Raw genomic sequence first — 17,386 nt, forward strand, 5'->3', positions numbered from 1 at the left:
TTCTCTGTGGCTCTTCTGCCAGAAAACATGGTTCATTACTTGGGAAGTCTAGTTCTTTGTTAAAATGAGTAGTGTTGAAAACAGGCAGCACAGCTGTGTGAAGGAGGGAGAAAGCTGTGGGTTGGAGAATGTCAGTATCCTGTGGTACAACTCAGTCCCAGCCCCCCAAGGTCCCTAAAAAAACAACAAAAAAAGCACCTTACCCCTTAGATGACGACCAAAGTTGTAAGTAATTATTTAAAATAGATGCTTAAGCATGTGGGCAGTGTAGAAGCTGAGTATTTTTCTACATTACTCTTGCTTGTTTCTGAAATAATTTGCATTCTTTTCCCTTTCCGATATGTAGCAAACGACTGTGCTGTGAAACCTTATGCAAAGCCGTATTAGAGATGAGTTCAGTGGTCACAACTGCTGTGGTTGGCTGCACTTACTACGAAATGTGCAGGATACATCACTTTTATTTGTGTTGGGACTGTGTGTGTTTGGAAATCACTCTTCTCCTACATTTTAGGACAATGTTGGCACAGGAGAGATTCCCCTGGGAGCGTCGCAATTTTGGCCATCACATTGTTGCCTAGTTTTAGTGCTGTTACTCTGCTTTAAATCTGCTGCAGCTATACAGATGTTATTTGGAGGGAAGTGGGTTGGAGTTGGCTGTCATTTTTAGTAAATCACTAATGAAAATTAAATTAGGGAAGTAAAGCAAAATAAACCCTGGGACAGGCTTGTGGCTTACAGGAGATGGCTCGTACAAAATGTGCCCGCTGCGTAAATTCCCTTGAAAGTGTACACTGTGTCCCTGCAGGGTATACACAGATATTTTATTGCTTCCTTTACTGTCTGCAGATTCTGATCAGTCTTATTTGTTCTCTGTCTGTGCTTAGGCTGGAGTTCAGCAAGTGCTTTAAGGCAGCAAAAGGAATCCCTGCCAGCAGAACAGAGATCTGCCACCTGCACCACCGTTTCCCTGCTGCTCACGTAGCGTTTGGGTGATCAGAAAAACTAGATTTAATTCCCACAAACTGTGGCAATAGAAAGGGCAATGGAAGTAAGGAGTCTTGGGGTATGGCAGTAACAGGAAGTAGGATTCATCGCGGTGGTCTGGCTTGGCATTTGACACGTTTATCTGGTGATTTATCAGGATTAGGACGTGGTAAGATTAGGATGTTTATGGAAGCTGTCTTTAGCAATCTGTAAGTGCAGGTTTTTCCTCAAAAAAAAAAAAAAAAGCTTGACCTCTTTCTCAAAAAATAGAAAAAGGAGGAAAATCCATAATCCTTATTTGTTAAAAGGCAATTCTAGAGATTCAGTGCAGACTTAATGCTAATGACTTCTTTTGGTTTGTAGTTTTAGCTCCCACTGTTACAGCTGGTCAGAAATGATGAGTTAAAAATGGTGGCTTTCCAAAATCAAGTTCAAACTTAGTTTAAGCTGAGGGCAACTTCGATGTTGATACAAGCTGAAAAGAAACACTTGGTGTAATTTTTCCTACTTTTTGCTGAACGGGCAATGAGATTTGTTATGTTCCCCGTTACCTTTTATATCAGTGGATTAGAAGTTTCCATGCCTTTCCTGTTTTCTTATCTGTGTGTGCCTTACACCACCTTATTTTATATCCATCTTATTCTTTAGTTAACTTCGGTCATATCTGCAGTTTGGTTAATGTGGTCTCTTACCACTTACACTAAAATACATCTGAGAGTTTTTCTCTGCGAAGTTCAGTGTAGTGCTTCTTTCTCCTGAGATTTTTAATTCCTGGTTCTTTATCCGTAGTAACTCGTGGCTTTTTCTGATCAAAGTTGTAAAAATTGAGACAGACCTAGTGGCAGCTCCAGGTGCCCTAGCATTAACCTTTTTTCCTTCAGCACCGTAGAGCAGCATACACTGAAACAGAGTGGTAGACAAGAGCTCTGCAGGGAGGGCTTTTTTACTCTGTAAAAGCTTCCCGTTGTTTAAAAATAATAATAATAGTAGTCCAAGACTCGCGAGACCTATCTGAATTGTCAGCCTTTAAAAAGTCATCTGTATCGGATGGTTCCTTCGTGGAATAAAGGTGCACTACAAGCTTATTTTATTTGAAGGATAACCCCAAAACTAATAAAGGATGAAAACAAATAAAGAATATAGCAATTCCATTTGGATATTTGCTGTGATCGTTCACGACGCTGATTGAGATTAACTGGGGTTTTTACAGTGAATGTCTGCCTGCTTAAAAAGGTGTGGGTGAAGTGTCAGTCTATTACCAGGCGGTATCTCTAAAACTCCTTGCTGACGCAAAGTCATCTGTCTTGTGCTCTTAATGGTGAACGTAACCCCTGTCAGATCTAAGAGCTGGGTGTGTTAGGAAGTGGGAGCTACTAGCGTGTGTTTGTGAGAACTGTCCTTCGGCATTCATAACCGAGAGCTTGGCTTGACCTTTAAGGAGAAAATAACACTTTGAGCAGTGTTATTTATCACAACGCAGCTTTTACCCTTGGAGGAGAGTAATGCAGATGGATACACGTAGGGTTTCAGTTTGGACTGGCTGAGGAGAAATGTTGATTCTTCAAACGCAAATATTTGGTGGTAGTTTTGATTAAACTTTGTCTCTTGCCCAGCAGGGAATGTTTGATCACAGAGAAATGGTAAATCTTGCTGCTAGCAGCGAGCAGGCATTTCTCTGCTACCAAGACAACTGGTTATTGCGTTACATGATTGAGATTTCAGGATTGAACTGGTGTCTTTGTGAAGGGAGGGATGCTTTGGCTGTAGTATAGAAGGCTTATATCTGGTGTGTGCCCCATGCTTCCCCTGCTGGAGCTGTTATATATAAATGTGCACTATGTATTCTATGTAAAGTGAATATTTTAGACTAGAAGTTTGAAGCTGAGAGATCCATGTGACAGAGCTTAGCAGGGGGCTGGGAGAAGAGTACTTGTGGGTTTTGTTTGTGTTTCATTACAGCACCACTCACCCTATACAAAATCCATAATCTAAAGGTGGAGCTGGTCCTGCAACAGATTTGAAGCTGGGCTTTCAACATCTTAAACTAACTCCCTTAAGCTTTAAGTGGTTAGGGATGCAGAAGCATGACTGTGAAAGGAATGGAGCATTTGTCTCTCTTTCTCATTGTCACTACGAGATTTTAAGATGTTAATTTATTTCCTGTGTAATGTGTAAATCATTTTCTAATCTTGAAAACTTTGCAGGCAGGATGGCAAAACTGCTTCCTGTCCAACTCTTCCCACTATGTGACGGCAAATATACAGATAATACTTGCCCTCATTAAATTTTAACATAGCTTCATGGCATGTTTTTTTCTTCCCCTTCAGATTTGTCACGGAACAGACTGTCAGAGCTTCCAGCAGAAGCATGTCACTTTGTCTCCCTTGAGAGCCTTAATGTGTACCAGAACTGCATTCGATATATCCCAGAGGCTGTTTTGAACTTACAGTCTTTAACATTTCTAAATATCAGGTAACAATTGTCTTAAAAACTGCTTTAGTGTGTATATATAAAAATAGTCTGGGTTGATCAACTTTGGTGCATCCATAAATAATGCAGACACAGCGTGTGATCATCACGTTGTTGTATTGTGTGTCATTGAAACAAGGCAGCGTGTACCAGTCTCACTTAGGTAGATCATGGAACACAAGGATTAAGCGGCAGCTTGTAGAAGTGGAGTATGAAGAGGAAAGCTAATTCCAACTTGCAGTACTCATAATAAGTTCCAGTAGTTTTCATGTGAAATACATCCATGCTGACTGAAAAGAGAGGGTAGTGTTGTTGGATAATCTGTAAATTTCAAATCTGAGCACATGAATAATCTTTATGGAATTTATCTTCACTGTACTAGTGGTTTTTAAACAGCTTTCTCAAGGACAAAGACCTACCTGCCAGTGCTAAAAGCTAATTGGTGCAATGTATCCTATGGATAAAATTCAGCTGTGTACAGCATTCTCCGTTTCTAGAAACAGTCTTTTATGAGGTGGTGAAAGGTCTTAGTTACAGATTGCCAGTGATAGCAATCAAGAAAAACGCCAGGCTTTTTCATTCTGGTGTCATTCTTCTGCCAATTTTATTAGCTTATTTTTTATTGCTGTTGAGAATTATAGGATATAAATAGGATATAGGATATAAATAGGGTATAGATTTCTTATTGCTCTGATCTCTAGCAGGTACAGTCCAACTATAATCCTTTTAAAAGCTGTTGTTGATTCAGCTACTGCTCAGATATTTTTAATAGCAAGGAAATCTGGGCTTCAGGCATGAAAGAACAGCATATTTTGGTAAATGTCAACATCTGATCAAAGCCTTAGTTAAGATCCTTTGCTACGATCATAATAACTTTCATTGTAAACATCCATGCTTTGCTCTTTGCTATGTTTTATTTTGAAAGATAGTCTTTCTCCTTTTATAATCCATTCTCATCCTACTTGATTCTTGTTTGAGGTTACAGTCGAGTCATATGACCTCATATTTGCTTTAATAGTAGTCTGTTGTGAAATGTACAACACTGGATTTTGGAACAGCCAAATCCATCCTGGCAAGGTCTGTGATCCTCATGACTTCCTGAATATTTCCAGTATACTTCTAATTTTGTATCTAATGAATTTCTCTGTGGAATTTTGTATGCGCTGACCTGAAAGGCTTTTGCACCGTGTTCAAACATACTAAGTTATGACAGAGGATGCCCAGTTTTCAGAAGTCCCAAAAATATTTTTATGTAGCTGAGTTCAAAAGCATCAGATCAGGCTTGGTATTTGACATTCAAAGTGTGTTCAGACACAACTGGAGAAAGCAAGTAATGGTTCAGGGAGCAAGGAAGGTTTCATGGAACTAGTTTTACAGTAATTATATTATTAAGAAAAAAACTGAGCTGATTGTCAAAATGGAGTGTGCTTTTTGCGTATATCTTTCATTGCATTTTCACTGCATTTGAGAGGTGAGCTCTCATGAGAGTTGTAATGATCTTGTTTTCTTTCTGTCCAAAAAGCCGAAACCAGCTTTCAACGTTGCCAGTGCACCTCTGTAGTCTACCACTAAAAGTTTTGATAGCAAGTAATAATAAATTGGTTTCAATACCTGAAGAAATAGGACAGCTCAGACAGCTGACAGAGCTTGTGAGTATGCAATTATTCTTTAACCACCACTATTTGATCTTTAATTTAATTGACTTAATTAAATGAATTAAATTGATTTAATTGTGCATAATAGGTTCAGATGTGCTTCAGATAAACTGCTAAAAACAGGGCAGTAATTGGGATGCTCTCTGGGGATCTGTGAGATTAACATTCTGTTAAGAACTTTGTGATTGTAAACCAGTCACTTGCATGCAGTAGCAAGTTATTTAAATCTGCTTTTAGTCTAAGAAGGATTTCTGTCTACTCTAGTATCTCCAGTTGTGTTGTGTGGAATGTACTAACTCACTCTTCACTCGTGCTTTGTAGGATGTGAGCTGTAATGAAATACAAACAATACCTCCGCAGATTGGCAATTTGGAATCCTTACGGGACCTAAATGTCAGAAGAAATCATCTGGTGCGTTTACCTGAAGGTGAGATAAAGGCTCTCAGTTGTAACAGCAGACACTTCAAGCACTTCTGTATTTTTAATGCCTTTTTCTTCTGCTGAGAACTAGAAGCATATACACTTAATTATTTTGTAAAGTACATGTACAGGGTTTTTTATGTTCTTGCTTTTAAATCTGCTGAATTAATTATTTTCTACCTCCAGAGCTCGCCGAGTTGCCTTTGATTCGGTTAGATTTCTCCTGCAATAAAATAACAACAATCCCAGTTTGTTATAGGAACCTCAGACATCTGCAAACCATCATGTTAGAGAACAACCCTCTCCAGTCACCCCCTGCACAGGTAAACTGCAGCTGGGGAATTCAGATAACTGGTTTAATTAAAATGGGTGGAACAAAGTTAAAAGCTGAAATAACTTTTATTAGAACCTGTGCTTATGAACGAGAAGACTTTAAATAAATTGTATTCCCTGAAAGTGTTAAATATACAGCACAGCTTGAAAAATCCCTTTTTCTTCTATTTATTGCATTAGTAGTCTCAGCTATGGGATTATACTAAAAATTCCACTGTTAGCGTTGTGCTAATATTAGCTGAAGATTTCAGATAGGTTTAGGAGAGGTGTAGGAGGGAGGAAGCTCTGTTATGGAAAGCTGGTTTTGTGCCACTCAAATGTCAAAATTTTGACTGAGGCCTCGGTGCTGCTGTGCGCCAATTCACTTTGCAGCAGAGTGATCAAACTGGCATTGGAACTAGAAACTGCAGTATGGCTAGTGGTTAATTTTTAATGCAGGTATATAAGCCACTGAGAATTACAGATTCTGCTGTGAGCTTCTGCTTCTGAATCTACAGTGGCACTTGCTGAAATCTGTAGTTTCCACAGGCTTTTGCGTCCCTTTAGAAAGCAAAACTGTGATTGTCTTCAGACACTTTAACTAAGAGCTTGCTTTGGCAGTCTGCCACTGCCATTCAAAGCTGGACATGGGTAGGATGCATCTGTTCTGATGCCAAGGGTATAAATTCTAGTACTTGTACATACTTAAGTCTATTTTTCATGATGAAGTTTCAGCATTCAGCTGACAAAGTTGTATGCAGACCAGATGTACGTGGAGGACAGCATCCATTTGTTTAACAGGCATCTCATGACTCTCCACTACAACTGTTCATCTAAAATGCACTGAGGTTAAAAGAAGAGATGCATTGGTTGACATAAATGTGTTCATTTATTACCATGCACTGCAGGTTAAATCTCTGTTAGAGTATTTTGAAAGTGTATTGTAAAATTACAGTTATTTCCTTTTTTTTTTTTTTTAATTCATAGATATGTATAAAAGGAAAAATCCACATATTTAAATACCTGAATATAGAAGCATGCAAGATAGCTCCAGACTTGCCCGATTATGATAGGAGACCCATGGGATTTGGATCTTGGTAAGTTTTGTAACATCCAGGCTTCCAGCTTTGATGTCATTCAGGAAAGTTTTGTCAGCCATCTGAATTTTAAAACAAAATAGATCCAAGGACTGTTCTTTGGTAAGTTCATTGATGGAGGTAGCTTTGAAGAATGTCATTTATGTTATCATGGTATATTCTAGCAAGGTACTACTATTTAAGAAAACCTTAGCAATATCATATGAAAGGCAGTACTAGAGTTAACTGTACAGTAAGAAGCATATTCTTAGTACGGGGGCATGCTGTCTTGTTGTTAACGTGTTCAGTTTATAAGATCTCAATATATTCCATATACTTGCTGAAGTATATCCCTGCTGTGATTTTTAACCTGTTGTACAGAATTTTATAACTGCTATGCTCGAACTGCAGGTGTAAATGCTGATCTCTACCCAGTTAGTAAATTGTTATTCTTGGCAAGCTTTCACTTGGCAGTATTGCTTAGCTTTGTAACACAAATATTGGAACAGTCAGCTGTATCAGCTGCTAAATTAAGATGTCTAGAGAAAAGCAGGAGTTAAGATTTATTTCTGTTATATGGTGGAGAAGAAAGGGAGTCAGTGAAGTATGAAACTAAGTGTATATATAAAAGTTACCTCAGTCGTCTTGGAAGGTGGTAATAATGTGCGGAGGAGTAGTTGCTAAAGGATGTGCTGCAGCAGTAAAACACAGATCAGGGGGCCTCACGATAAATCATCACGAGTCAGATTTGTGAAGAAGAATTTGCACGAGGAACTGACAGAATGATTTCTTATCAGCATTGTCTGTCTTAAATTATTTTTCTGTCTGAAGTCAACATGTGAATTGAGTATTTTGGGTTTTCCTCACTTTCCTGGAACGTAAGCTGTTGCAGACAGTCTCTGTGCAATACTAGGGATACCATCCTGCTATTGAAAAGAAGAGGCTCTGAAAAACAAACTGTCATGATCTCTTTCTCTCTGGTGTGATTTGTTTATTTTTTAAGAGAAAATCCAAGATCGGGGTCTCACTGACTGACTGTTGTATTACTATCAAAGTTTTCAATAATTGCTTTTCTGAAATGAGAATTTTTGTTTTAATCATAGCTTGGAAATATGAATGCAAAAAAGATTTGTATCAAAATGCTTTTCCATTTTTGAGATGTAGCCAAGGAGCCATTGTGATGCTCTTCAATTCTGTGTAATTGATCAACTTAGAACAGGGTTCTCACAGCTTCTAGGAGTATGGATATATTTAAAATGTAATTAAACAGCAGATAGATTTTTTTTCTTCTCTGAGCCATGTTTTACAACCGTTAAGTATTGTGAACTACCAGTGTAAGTGTTGTTCTGTCATCAGTGTCTCAAATTAATAGTTCTTTAACTGCACTCAGCATTTGTGTCTTTCTTCCCAACCCTGAAGAAGGGAAGTACTTTTTTCCCCTTATTACTTGGTAAGGCTTTTTATGCAGATAATCTTTCTGCTCAAATACGAGGCCGTAACAGTGTGACTCTCCTGAGTTAACCTAAACTCCGTGCAGGTGCAAGAGCTTGTCTTCTGGTGTCTGTTTGCAGAAGTTTTAACTGCATAGAAGTAGATGTATAGCCTAATAGTTCTCATCTGTAGCTCTCCATCCCTCCTATTACTTTTTTTTGTTTTTTTTTTTAATGTCTATCTGAAAACGTAAGTAGCTCTGGGTCTGTAAGTTTTGAAAGCCCCATGCATGCATATGTGCTGCTTAAATAACAGTAATGAGTAATTTAAAAATAAGTCTGTCCTGAAAGAGGGATTTTTAGAGGGAGCAGCAACTTGAGAGCAATACCAGTGAGAAAATGCCTGGCAATTTGGTTATGATGGGGTGAACCAATTAGTTTCCTGAAGTTCTTCCTTGTGTATTATGTAGTAATTACTGCTGCAGTTCTCCCTGGGGCATCGAGTGCCAGTAGGACAGTTGAGCCATTGTGAAATGCCATCTGCAGTGGGTCAGACAAGTCCCATTGTCTCTTTACTGCAGCTATCTGCAGCAGTTGCCAGGCTTGACATCTGTGATGGCTGTACTGCTGAATTATGTAGTTTCTGAGCCCAGAAATTCAGGGATTTTGTATGGCTGTTTGTTTGTGTGTATTGTAACACCAGGCACATGTTTAATGCCTTTGTCTAGACGTGTCATCGACAAAGTCAGACTCTGTAGATGGAAGCCATACTTCTATATTTAATATATCATGAAATATTTGAAATATTGCCCTGCTTTCTGTACGTTTTAGGTAGATAATTATGATACGGAAGATAGTCACATAATACATTATACATATAATACATAATACATACATTTTGCTATACCTGTATTTTTTGTAATTTTATATGCTTTTTGCCTGTTTGAGGAAAAACTTTGTGAGAAGTAAATAGAAGTGTTTCTCAACCAAAACAGACGAGTAGTAGAAAATGAAAGCTTGACATGGTAAACAGTGAAATAATAATGAGACCACTTTGCTGTTTTCTTTGTCATAATTTCTGCTTGGGAAATGTTTGCAGTATGGATAAATACTTTGGTCGGATTAGCTCTTAAAATGCAGGTGAACAGCTGACCAAGATCATGCCTCTTGTTCTGCATGGCAAATGCAGTATGATGCTTTCTAATATGCTCAGCTTGTGAAAACACTGCAACTGTGCTTGGTAGCCCTTTCTACCTTTAGTTCTGTAGTAGCTGACAATTTTTCAGTGACTTCTATGTTGCGCTAACTAAACCATTGTGTTTGACAGCCATGAGGAACTTTATTCCAGTCGTCCATATGGAGCACTTGATTCTGGCTTCAACAGTGTGGACAGTGGAGACAAAAGATGGTCAGGGAATGAAGTAAGTGTTGCAACTTTTTTTTTTGAGTGCCATATTTTGCGGGAAAGAAAAATAATAAGTATACATCTGGAAGCATATTCAGTAGGGAACGTGTACATGTTAGTATGGAAATTGTATTCATCCAATATTTGTAAATGTATTCAAGTAAATCAAGCATAATTTTATATGGGATGGACATGAAGTTAAGAGTAAGAGAAATGTGCATGACAGATGAATTTACTGGAGCACAAAAGATGAGGAAAAGGGGGTTCCTCATTTTTAAAAAAAAATCTTGCTGTCATTAAAATGATGAGGCATCTTCATTTACTTCTGAGTAGCTGTTTCAATAAAATCTGAACATGAAAATTGAGCTTCAAAAGTGAGATGGGAATTTCATCATCTTCGCAGCTTTTTTCAAATGTTAAAAATAAAGTCCGTTTACTACTTAGAGCATGGAAATAGTACCTCCTAGCAAGGAGGTTGTCAATTTTTCTTTCCAGGAAGAAGCACCCTTTTCCTCTTGGGACAGGTAGAAAAGGCAGTAGCCAAGATTTTAAGTGCTTTTGTGAACTGCTTTCTGTATGCCTCGTGGTGCTCCTAGCTTGGTTTTAGGAAGAGTTCTAGGACTTCTATCCTGGGATGTTTTCAAGCACTTACAATTATTCCGGAGAAAAGCTGTAGTCAAACTGTAGTTGGTTGGTTTGTTTTTTATTTTGTTTAGGAAAGCTTAAATATATGTTATTTAAAGACAATACACCTTAGCTATATTTTGATAGTGTTTTGTACATGCAAAAGAGGACAATTGAAGTAAAAACACAAATCAAGAGATAATAACTTGCAAGATGTTTCCCAAGAAAATTTTTCTTCACCATTTGTTTTTCTAAAGCCAACAGATGAGTTTTCAGACCTCCCTTTACGTGTGGCAGAAATCACTAAAGAACAGAGACTGCGAAGAGAAAGTCAGTATCAAGAAAACCGGGGGAGCACAGTTGTAACTAACGGTGGAGGTAAATAGTGATCTTTGACTAATAATATTTATTGTTGTTATTATATATTTCAGAATATTTGCTGTAAATAATAGGCTGTCTAAGGACAAAAAAAAAAGGGAGAAAGATACAGGTAGAATTACTCTGAAAGACTGTTGTGTAAACAGTATGTTAAGTATGTTGCAAGGCAAAATCAATTAGCGTTGGAATTAGGATTATCTGGGAAACATTATGTCAGCTTCTGCATATGTACTAGGGTAAAATTGCCAAATAGTTTGAACAGTGCTTAGGAATCTTAAACTTCAGTTCATGGAGTTTTGCAGCTTGAGCTACTGGGAGAATTTACAGCAGCCGTAAATTGGCTGTGCTCTGTGTTAACCGCTGTCAGAAAAGCATGAGCAGTTTTGTCAGGGAATTCCATGTTTTCAAGCAGCAAATGTGCCTTGATCACGAATCTTAGGTTTTCACACAAACACGTGAGCTGTCTGGGAGGGACAGGTACTTGTGAGATTGCTTTTTTGACATTTCTCAATTTGTTGTCCTGCAGCCTGAAAGTAGCACCCTCCTATTTGGTCAATAGATGACAGTCCTTCCCATGTTTCTTGATCTCCACAGTCCTTCTGTATTTTAACTTGCAATAATCCCCTGCTACCACTGGCTTGCAGTTCAGTCCTCTTTTTGTTACTGTGACCTGTTTTAGCGTTCTTCCAGGCTTGTTTGTTTGTTTTTTTCAGTCATTCCATCTTCTCCATTTCACCCACTACTGGTTACTGGATCTCTCATCCCCACATACACTGATTAAGTTTTCTTCTTGCTTAGCTGCTCTCTGTTTTCCGTTTCCCTTAAGGGTTCCAGTTCACTTACCTCGAGTCTCACTCTCCCAAGCAGTTTTAATTTCCCTCTCGTGGCTCCCACTTTCTCTTCCCTCTTTCTTCCTTCTCACCTTATTCAACTTTTACCATCTTCTTTTCTTGGCCTTACTCTTTTCTGCTACAGTGTTTTTGTTTTCTTTGCTAGCATCTGGAAATATCTGAAACTTTTTTAAACTCGCATTCCTCTACACATTAATGGATTAGAAAAATTAGTTCAAACAGTTACATTCTGGCAAAGCTAGAAGAATTGAAAACATGATGTTATGGGAAGCTGTGGGCAGCCTTAATAGCGGGTAACACTGCCAGCTTTACCTCTAAGACTAGCTTTATTCTGTTCTTTGGGTTTTGTACACCAGGCATTTCGAAAGGCCTCACTAGTCTTTTAAGGTGGAGCTCAGTCAGTTCATGAGTAGGAGTATTGGAGAGCTGTACAAGCTATAGCATGTGCTGTCAGGGATCCAGGAGGTCCTTTCCAATTTTGTGCTCCTAACACACTTACTAATGTCTTTCACCCTCTGCTGTATTGTTGTTGTTAAAGTTTAATAAGGTGGTGGTTGTTGTGGTGTGGTTTTTGTTGTGTGTTTTCCTAGTATTTTTTTTTTTTTTTTTTTTTTAGTATTTGAAACTGAGATGGAGATTTCATGAAGCCAAAATATATAGGAATGCTGTTTTGGATGGGTGTAGTAGCAGAGGAGGTGGCTTTGGCAGTAACAGTTGCTAGATTGTGTGGTGAAGCAAAGAGAAGTCTGTTTTAGACAAGCAGGAAAGGGGCGGGGGAGTAGAAAAAGAATGTCTGCAAGAGAGTTGAGAGAAAATTTGGGGACAGTTTTAAGAATGAGAAGACTGGTGCTCAGAAAAGGAGCTTACGCTTTACCCTGCATCCATGGCACAGTATTTTTCACCCAGGTAGTTTACTAGATGTCACGTTTCTCGGAATCTCTGGGCAGAATACACATTCTGGGTTTATAACATAAAATTTGGAGGTGCTTTTAGGTGCCTTTGAGGTTTCTGTTGCTTTCTGTACTACCCTCCATTATTTCCACGTACACATTTTTTTATTCATTGCATTTGCATCCTGATAACTTCATCATGCTGTCCTCTTTTGTTGTTGTAGTAATAACGTACTAGTAGAAGTATGTCATATCCATCCTAATTTGTCTGAAGGAGATGATTTAGAAAAAAGATAAATTGTTCAAAACGTACACAAATCATTCTGCAGTCTCGATGTTAGGTGATAGATTTTGATAAATACTTCTCAGCATTGAGAAAGTCACATTTTTTTTAGTCACTACTAAATTATCTGCAGCTGGCAATTTAGAACTACATACTTGATATCTTTATCATTGCTTTTTAAAAAACATTAATTTTATTACTATTTCAAAATCAGATGTTTAACAAATGTTAGCGGGCCAGGCAGAATTCAATACTTTTCAGGCTGAGCTTTCCCAGATGGAAGAAAGACAGTATGGTCTTAGTTCCTGACGCTGTTTTTGTTGTTTATTTTTCCCCTCCTGTTGGTCATCTAATTATGGGTATTTCCTTTGTGTATGTATGTCAAGTGGAACATGATCTCGATCAGATCGACTATATTGATAGCTGTGCCACAGAAGAGGAGGAGGAAGAGGTGAGGCAACCCAAGTGCATGGACTCAGACAGCCTCAGCTCACAATTCATGGCATATATTGACCAGCGGCGAATCTCTAATGAGGTGGTGCTTTTACTTAAATTAGTTAAATTCATATGCCACAGGAAAGCCTTTGTGATGATATTAATGCTTCGTGTCCTCAGAGGTTTTCTTTGGTTTAAAAAAAAAAAAAAGGAAACAACAAAACACCAAAAAAACACTGAGTGATCTGGAGGAAGAGCACAGTGTTGTGCTTTGTGGAGGGTCAGAAGTGGGATGTTAAGTTGCTCTCAGGCGCCCTTTGGGATATGTGGAATGAGTCCAATGCAGCCACGCTGTTCTCCTGTCCTGGGGGTTCTTGCAAGCTTTTGCTTTAAGCATATGTGAAGTGAATGGTTTTCCAAAGGAGTGTTTTCACCAGAAAGCACATTTGATGCTTCCAGTTGGTAATTGGTGATACCTGGGAAACTGTTCATGTTTACTTGGTGAATTACTTGCTGAGTAAATGTCTTTTTTTAAGGGAAAAATGTTCACCGTTATCAGCTTAGACATACTACAGGAATTTTGAAACTTCATTAATTTGGCTGTCTGTATTGATTATGAGTTATTTGCCAGTAAACTTACTGTCTTAAGCATCCATTTTAAGTTTAGACTAACTTCAATACTCAGACTTTTCAGAAAGCCTGCTGTTTACAGAAAACAATTTCTCCATTTTGAGCAAGGCTCTGAAGTGTCACCACAGGTTACAGTAGACTCGGATACGTATACAGTCACCTTTCTGAACAAAAGCCATCATCAGTAGTTCAGGATAAATCTGGCATTAAACTGTTCTCAGTGAGTAAAAGTATACAGTTAAATGAGCAATACGTGAAAGCATTGCTAGACAGGTCGGAAAGTTATCCAGACTTTTCAAATATCTAGAAACAGGCATGAGTGGCTCCAGACATTGCCCTATTTTCTCCTTTTACACACACACACACACACACACACACACACAAAAAAAGGGGGGGGGGGCAAAGAAGCCTCTGTTCTTGTTTCCCAACAAGTCTAAACAGTATCTTTCTTTTTTGTTCTCAAGAGTCTTTGTATTTAAGCTGATATGTAGTACTTGCACTGGAATGCTGCATTTCAGAAATCTCAGTAACTGTAATATAATTCCTGAGAGTCACGATACATGCACCCATTTCCCCACAACATATGGATGAAGAACTTAATTTGTTTGCACATTCACAATATAGTATGCTAATAATAGTTGCTTTTATTGGTTGCTTACTATAGCCAGGTGACGTCCATGAGCAGACAAAGGCAGTAATTTCTGTGAAGTTACTGTCGTTTTTCTTTTGTTCATGTCCTTTCATTGCTTTCTAACTGCACAAGGATTAGCGTGCACTTGATCAAAATTCACTAAAGTTGCTTTGAAATTGTACAAATCACCAAAACTGGAAAATGTCTTTGTTCCAGTTGTAGTAGCCACTGCTGTGAACAAACACACGGAGAAGACTGTTCCCTGTTAAGTCTCCAATGCCTACCACTTAGATGGTAGACATTGGAGAGTGTTCTCAGAAATTGAACTACAGAAATGGATTTCTAGCTATATAATGTTTCTTTCTGTGTTCTATGAGTCTTACTACCAGTGTACACAGCTTCACAATTCAGTGGCTCATTGTATATGCTACATGAGCAATTGGTCTGAGAAAATCCTTGTGGTCAATATGCTTAAACAGTAGCTATTATGCTGCAATTCAAACGTGTCCTTTCGTATTGTTTTGTGTTTTGAAGCAAAAAGATATTTGCTCTTTGGGGAAAGAAGAAGTCATGGATCTTTAATATTCACATAGGAGCCTGGTGCCTGTTTTGTCCACTTTATGTTACTGTTTACTACGTTAAAAATCAGTGACACAAACATCTATTGGAGATGCATTCGTTTTGCAGATCTCAAAAATTCAATATCAAATTGTGGAAGCTGATGCCATTTGAAGCATAGACATGAGCAAAACTCAGAAAAGGCAGCTGCTGGCATTACAACCCAAGGACTCTTCACTGTAGATAATGAAAAGGCATTGAACAACATCAAAAAAGTTATTAATAGGGTTCATAGGTATTCATAAAAATTAAGCTGTTTGCAGTTTTTCTGAAAATACAAACAACCTAAAACTCTGACCTAAGTAGTAGCCTAACGGTATGCAATATAGCAGTATCGATACCGGCACGAGTGAAAATTGACAAGTTAATCTTGAAGTTTCCATTTCCCTATGTTAGTGGGTATCAATAGAAGTGCAATATGTCTCTGTTCCCAGTAGGATAAATGACTTCATAACTCAAATGAAGCCATAGGTGTGCTCTTTCATACCTTTTTTTTTTTTTTTGCTTTTTTATTCACCAGTGACCTGTCCTTAGGGCATCAGCTATTGTATCCTGTATTTCTGAGATTCCAGACTACATTGCTCTACAGTTCTATATGCCTTCTTTAGAGCTTAATTCTACATTTCTTCTAAGTGATGTTAATTATTTTCTACCTACATTTACTTCTCTGCATTATCCTTAATAGTGGAGGTTTTAAAACTCATTTAAACAGTAGGCATATTAAGTCTTGAAACTAAAGTTTCTTTAAATAGCAGAGGGAAAAAAAAGTGAGCTTGCCTAGCTGGAAACAAAAATCTTTGAGCTGTGTTTTGTTGTTCTTTGTTGGGTATTTTGAATACTTTGTATGTATGACTTTCATGTACAGTGTTATGAATACATTGCTAATTTAGTCTTCTGTGTTACTTTGCATAGGGCTCCCCAGTAAAGCCTGTATCCCTAAGAGAATTTCAAAAAACGGAAAACAGATACTTACACCAAAATAGGTAAGAATATGTGGTAGAAGTAATTTTGTGCAAAGTTTCATGATGAATGCAAAGCAGATATTTACAGAATGTTTTTTTTCAAATTACGTTTTTTGTTGCTTCCCCAGAAATGTGCGTGGTGCTTTACAATTAAGTTATTGCTCTAGATTTGGAATTCATATTCTAATAATGATGACCAAAAGGCTTGACTGTACTATACTAGTACTTAGATTTAAGTATATTGGTTAAAACATCAGGGGAAGAAGGGCTAGATTGGAAGTCACTGATGACAATGGAAAAACCGCATGGTCACTTAGTTTAACAAAGTTGACCTTTCTGAAGTATGTCCATACTTCTTAGTGATTGCTTGGCTTGTCAGGGGATTAGTGCTTATCCATAAAACATGGGTCAGAGCCGGACAGGATATAAATGAGGTGATTAGGTTTGAGAAGAGATGTCTGGGTTGAAAGAACAGAAGATAGGCACATGTATAGCTTCTTCTAATGCAACTAAAATCAAAACTGACAGAACCTTCCATATACCATTGAAGGATTTCAGTATTCTGTGGAGTAAAAATGAATGTTAAGGAATCAGCAGAAAACCAACTCAATTGTACTAGGAATGTTTAAAAAGAGAGAGAGAGAGAGAACTGCTAGCCTTAGGGATGTCATTATTTACGCAGTCACTAAGTTTAATGGCATTCAGAAATGGTCTTCAAAGAGAAAATGAAATCAAGAATAATGTTTAAATTTCTCCAGAGTTATGGCAGTGTTTTAATAGAGATTTTGAAATGTACAGTCAGTGTGCAAATATAGTAGTTGTGTTGATATAATGGAGGGTAACTCCTTCAGCATATATTGGCATTCCTTACCCTGTAGTGTCTACAAGTAAAGCATAAAATAACCTAACAGTCTGACGTGTTCTTCCCAAATGAAGTGCTCTTGGTTTGAAAGACTGATTTTTATTTTTTTTCCTTTTTGAACATTTGTGGTCAACATGGAAGTAATTAGACAAACACTGGATTCCAAGAAATATCTACAGAAAATAAGACGAGAAGGCTAGCTAGCCAGGAGTGAACTGCTGTTTACATACACAGATTTTAATGATAAAGGAAGTTGTATCTCGCTTAGGGTGTCCATTGTTATCAAAATTTTACGTGGGAATGGCAGTGGATCTTGATGTGCGAGTAGTTAATTAAAGACCTAAAGGAATTGTAGATTGTTCATATTCTGGTGCAGCAGAGTGAAATTCTTAATGAGGCACTAAAAACAGGTTATGTTGTTGCCCTCAAGATTATGGAAAAACAGCCATATGACAACTAGTCTTTTTTTAA

At 37.9% G+C, this 17,386-nt stretch overlaps 1 protein-coding gene across 14 annotated transcripts in view; it reads left to right on the top strand.

Moving 5' to 3' along the window:
* LRCH3 (leucine rich repeats and calponin homology domain containing 3) overlaps positions 1 to 17,386 on the top strand; it is a 64,630-nt gene that overhangs the window by 22,609 nt on the left and 24,635 nt on the right. For 8 of the 14 annotated variants that reach the window (XM_035544819.2, XM_035544823.2, XM_035544825.2 and 5 more), the window contains exons 2-10: positions 3,312 to 3,456; positions 4,976 to 5,102; positions 5,430 to 5,535; positions 5,715 to 5,851; positions 6,828 to 6,937; positions 9,674 to 9,767; positions 10,633 to 10,753; positions 13,164 to 13,312; positions 16,004 to 16,074. In XM_035544819.2, coding sequence (XP_035400712.1) covers positions 3,312 to 3,456; positions 4,976 to 5,102; positions 5,430 to 5,535; positions 5,715 to 5,851; positions 6,828 to 6,937; positions 9,674 to 9,767; positions 10,633 to 10,753; positions 13,164 to 13,312; positions 16,004 to 16,074 — 1,060 coding nt within the window. The remainder of the gene's footprint in view (positions 1 to 3,311; positions 3,457 to 4,975; positions 5,103 to 5,429; positions 5,536 to 5,714; positions 5,852 to 6,827; positions 6,938 to 9,673; positions 9,768 to 10,632; positions 10,754 to 13,163; positions 13,313 to 16,003; positions 16,075 to 17,386) is intronic. The other 6 variants (XM_035544827.2, XM_035544829.2, XM_035544817.2 and 3 more) reach the window with 1 other exon arrangement.

Source organism: Cygnus atratus, chromosome 9 (genome assembly GCF_013377495.2).
Source record: "Cygnus atratus isolate AKBS03 ecotype Queensland, Australia chromosome 9, CAtr_DNAZoo_HiC_assembly, whole genome shotgun sequence".
Classification (NCBI taxonomy): Eukaryota; Metazoa; Chordata; class Aves; order Anseriformes; family Anatidae; genus Cygnus; species Cygnus atratus.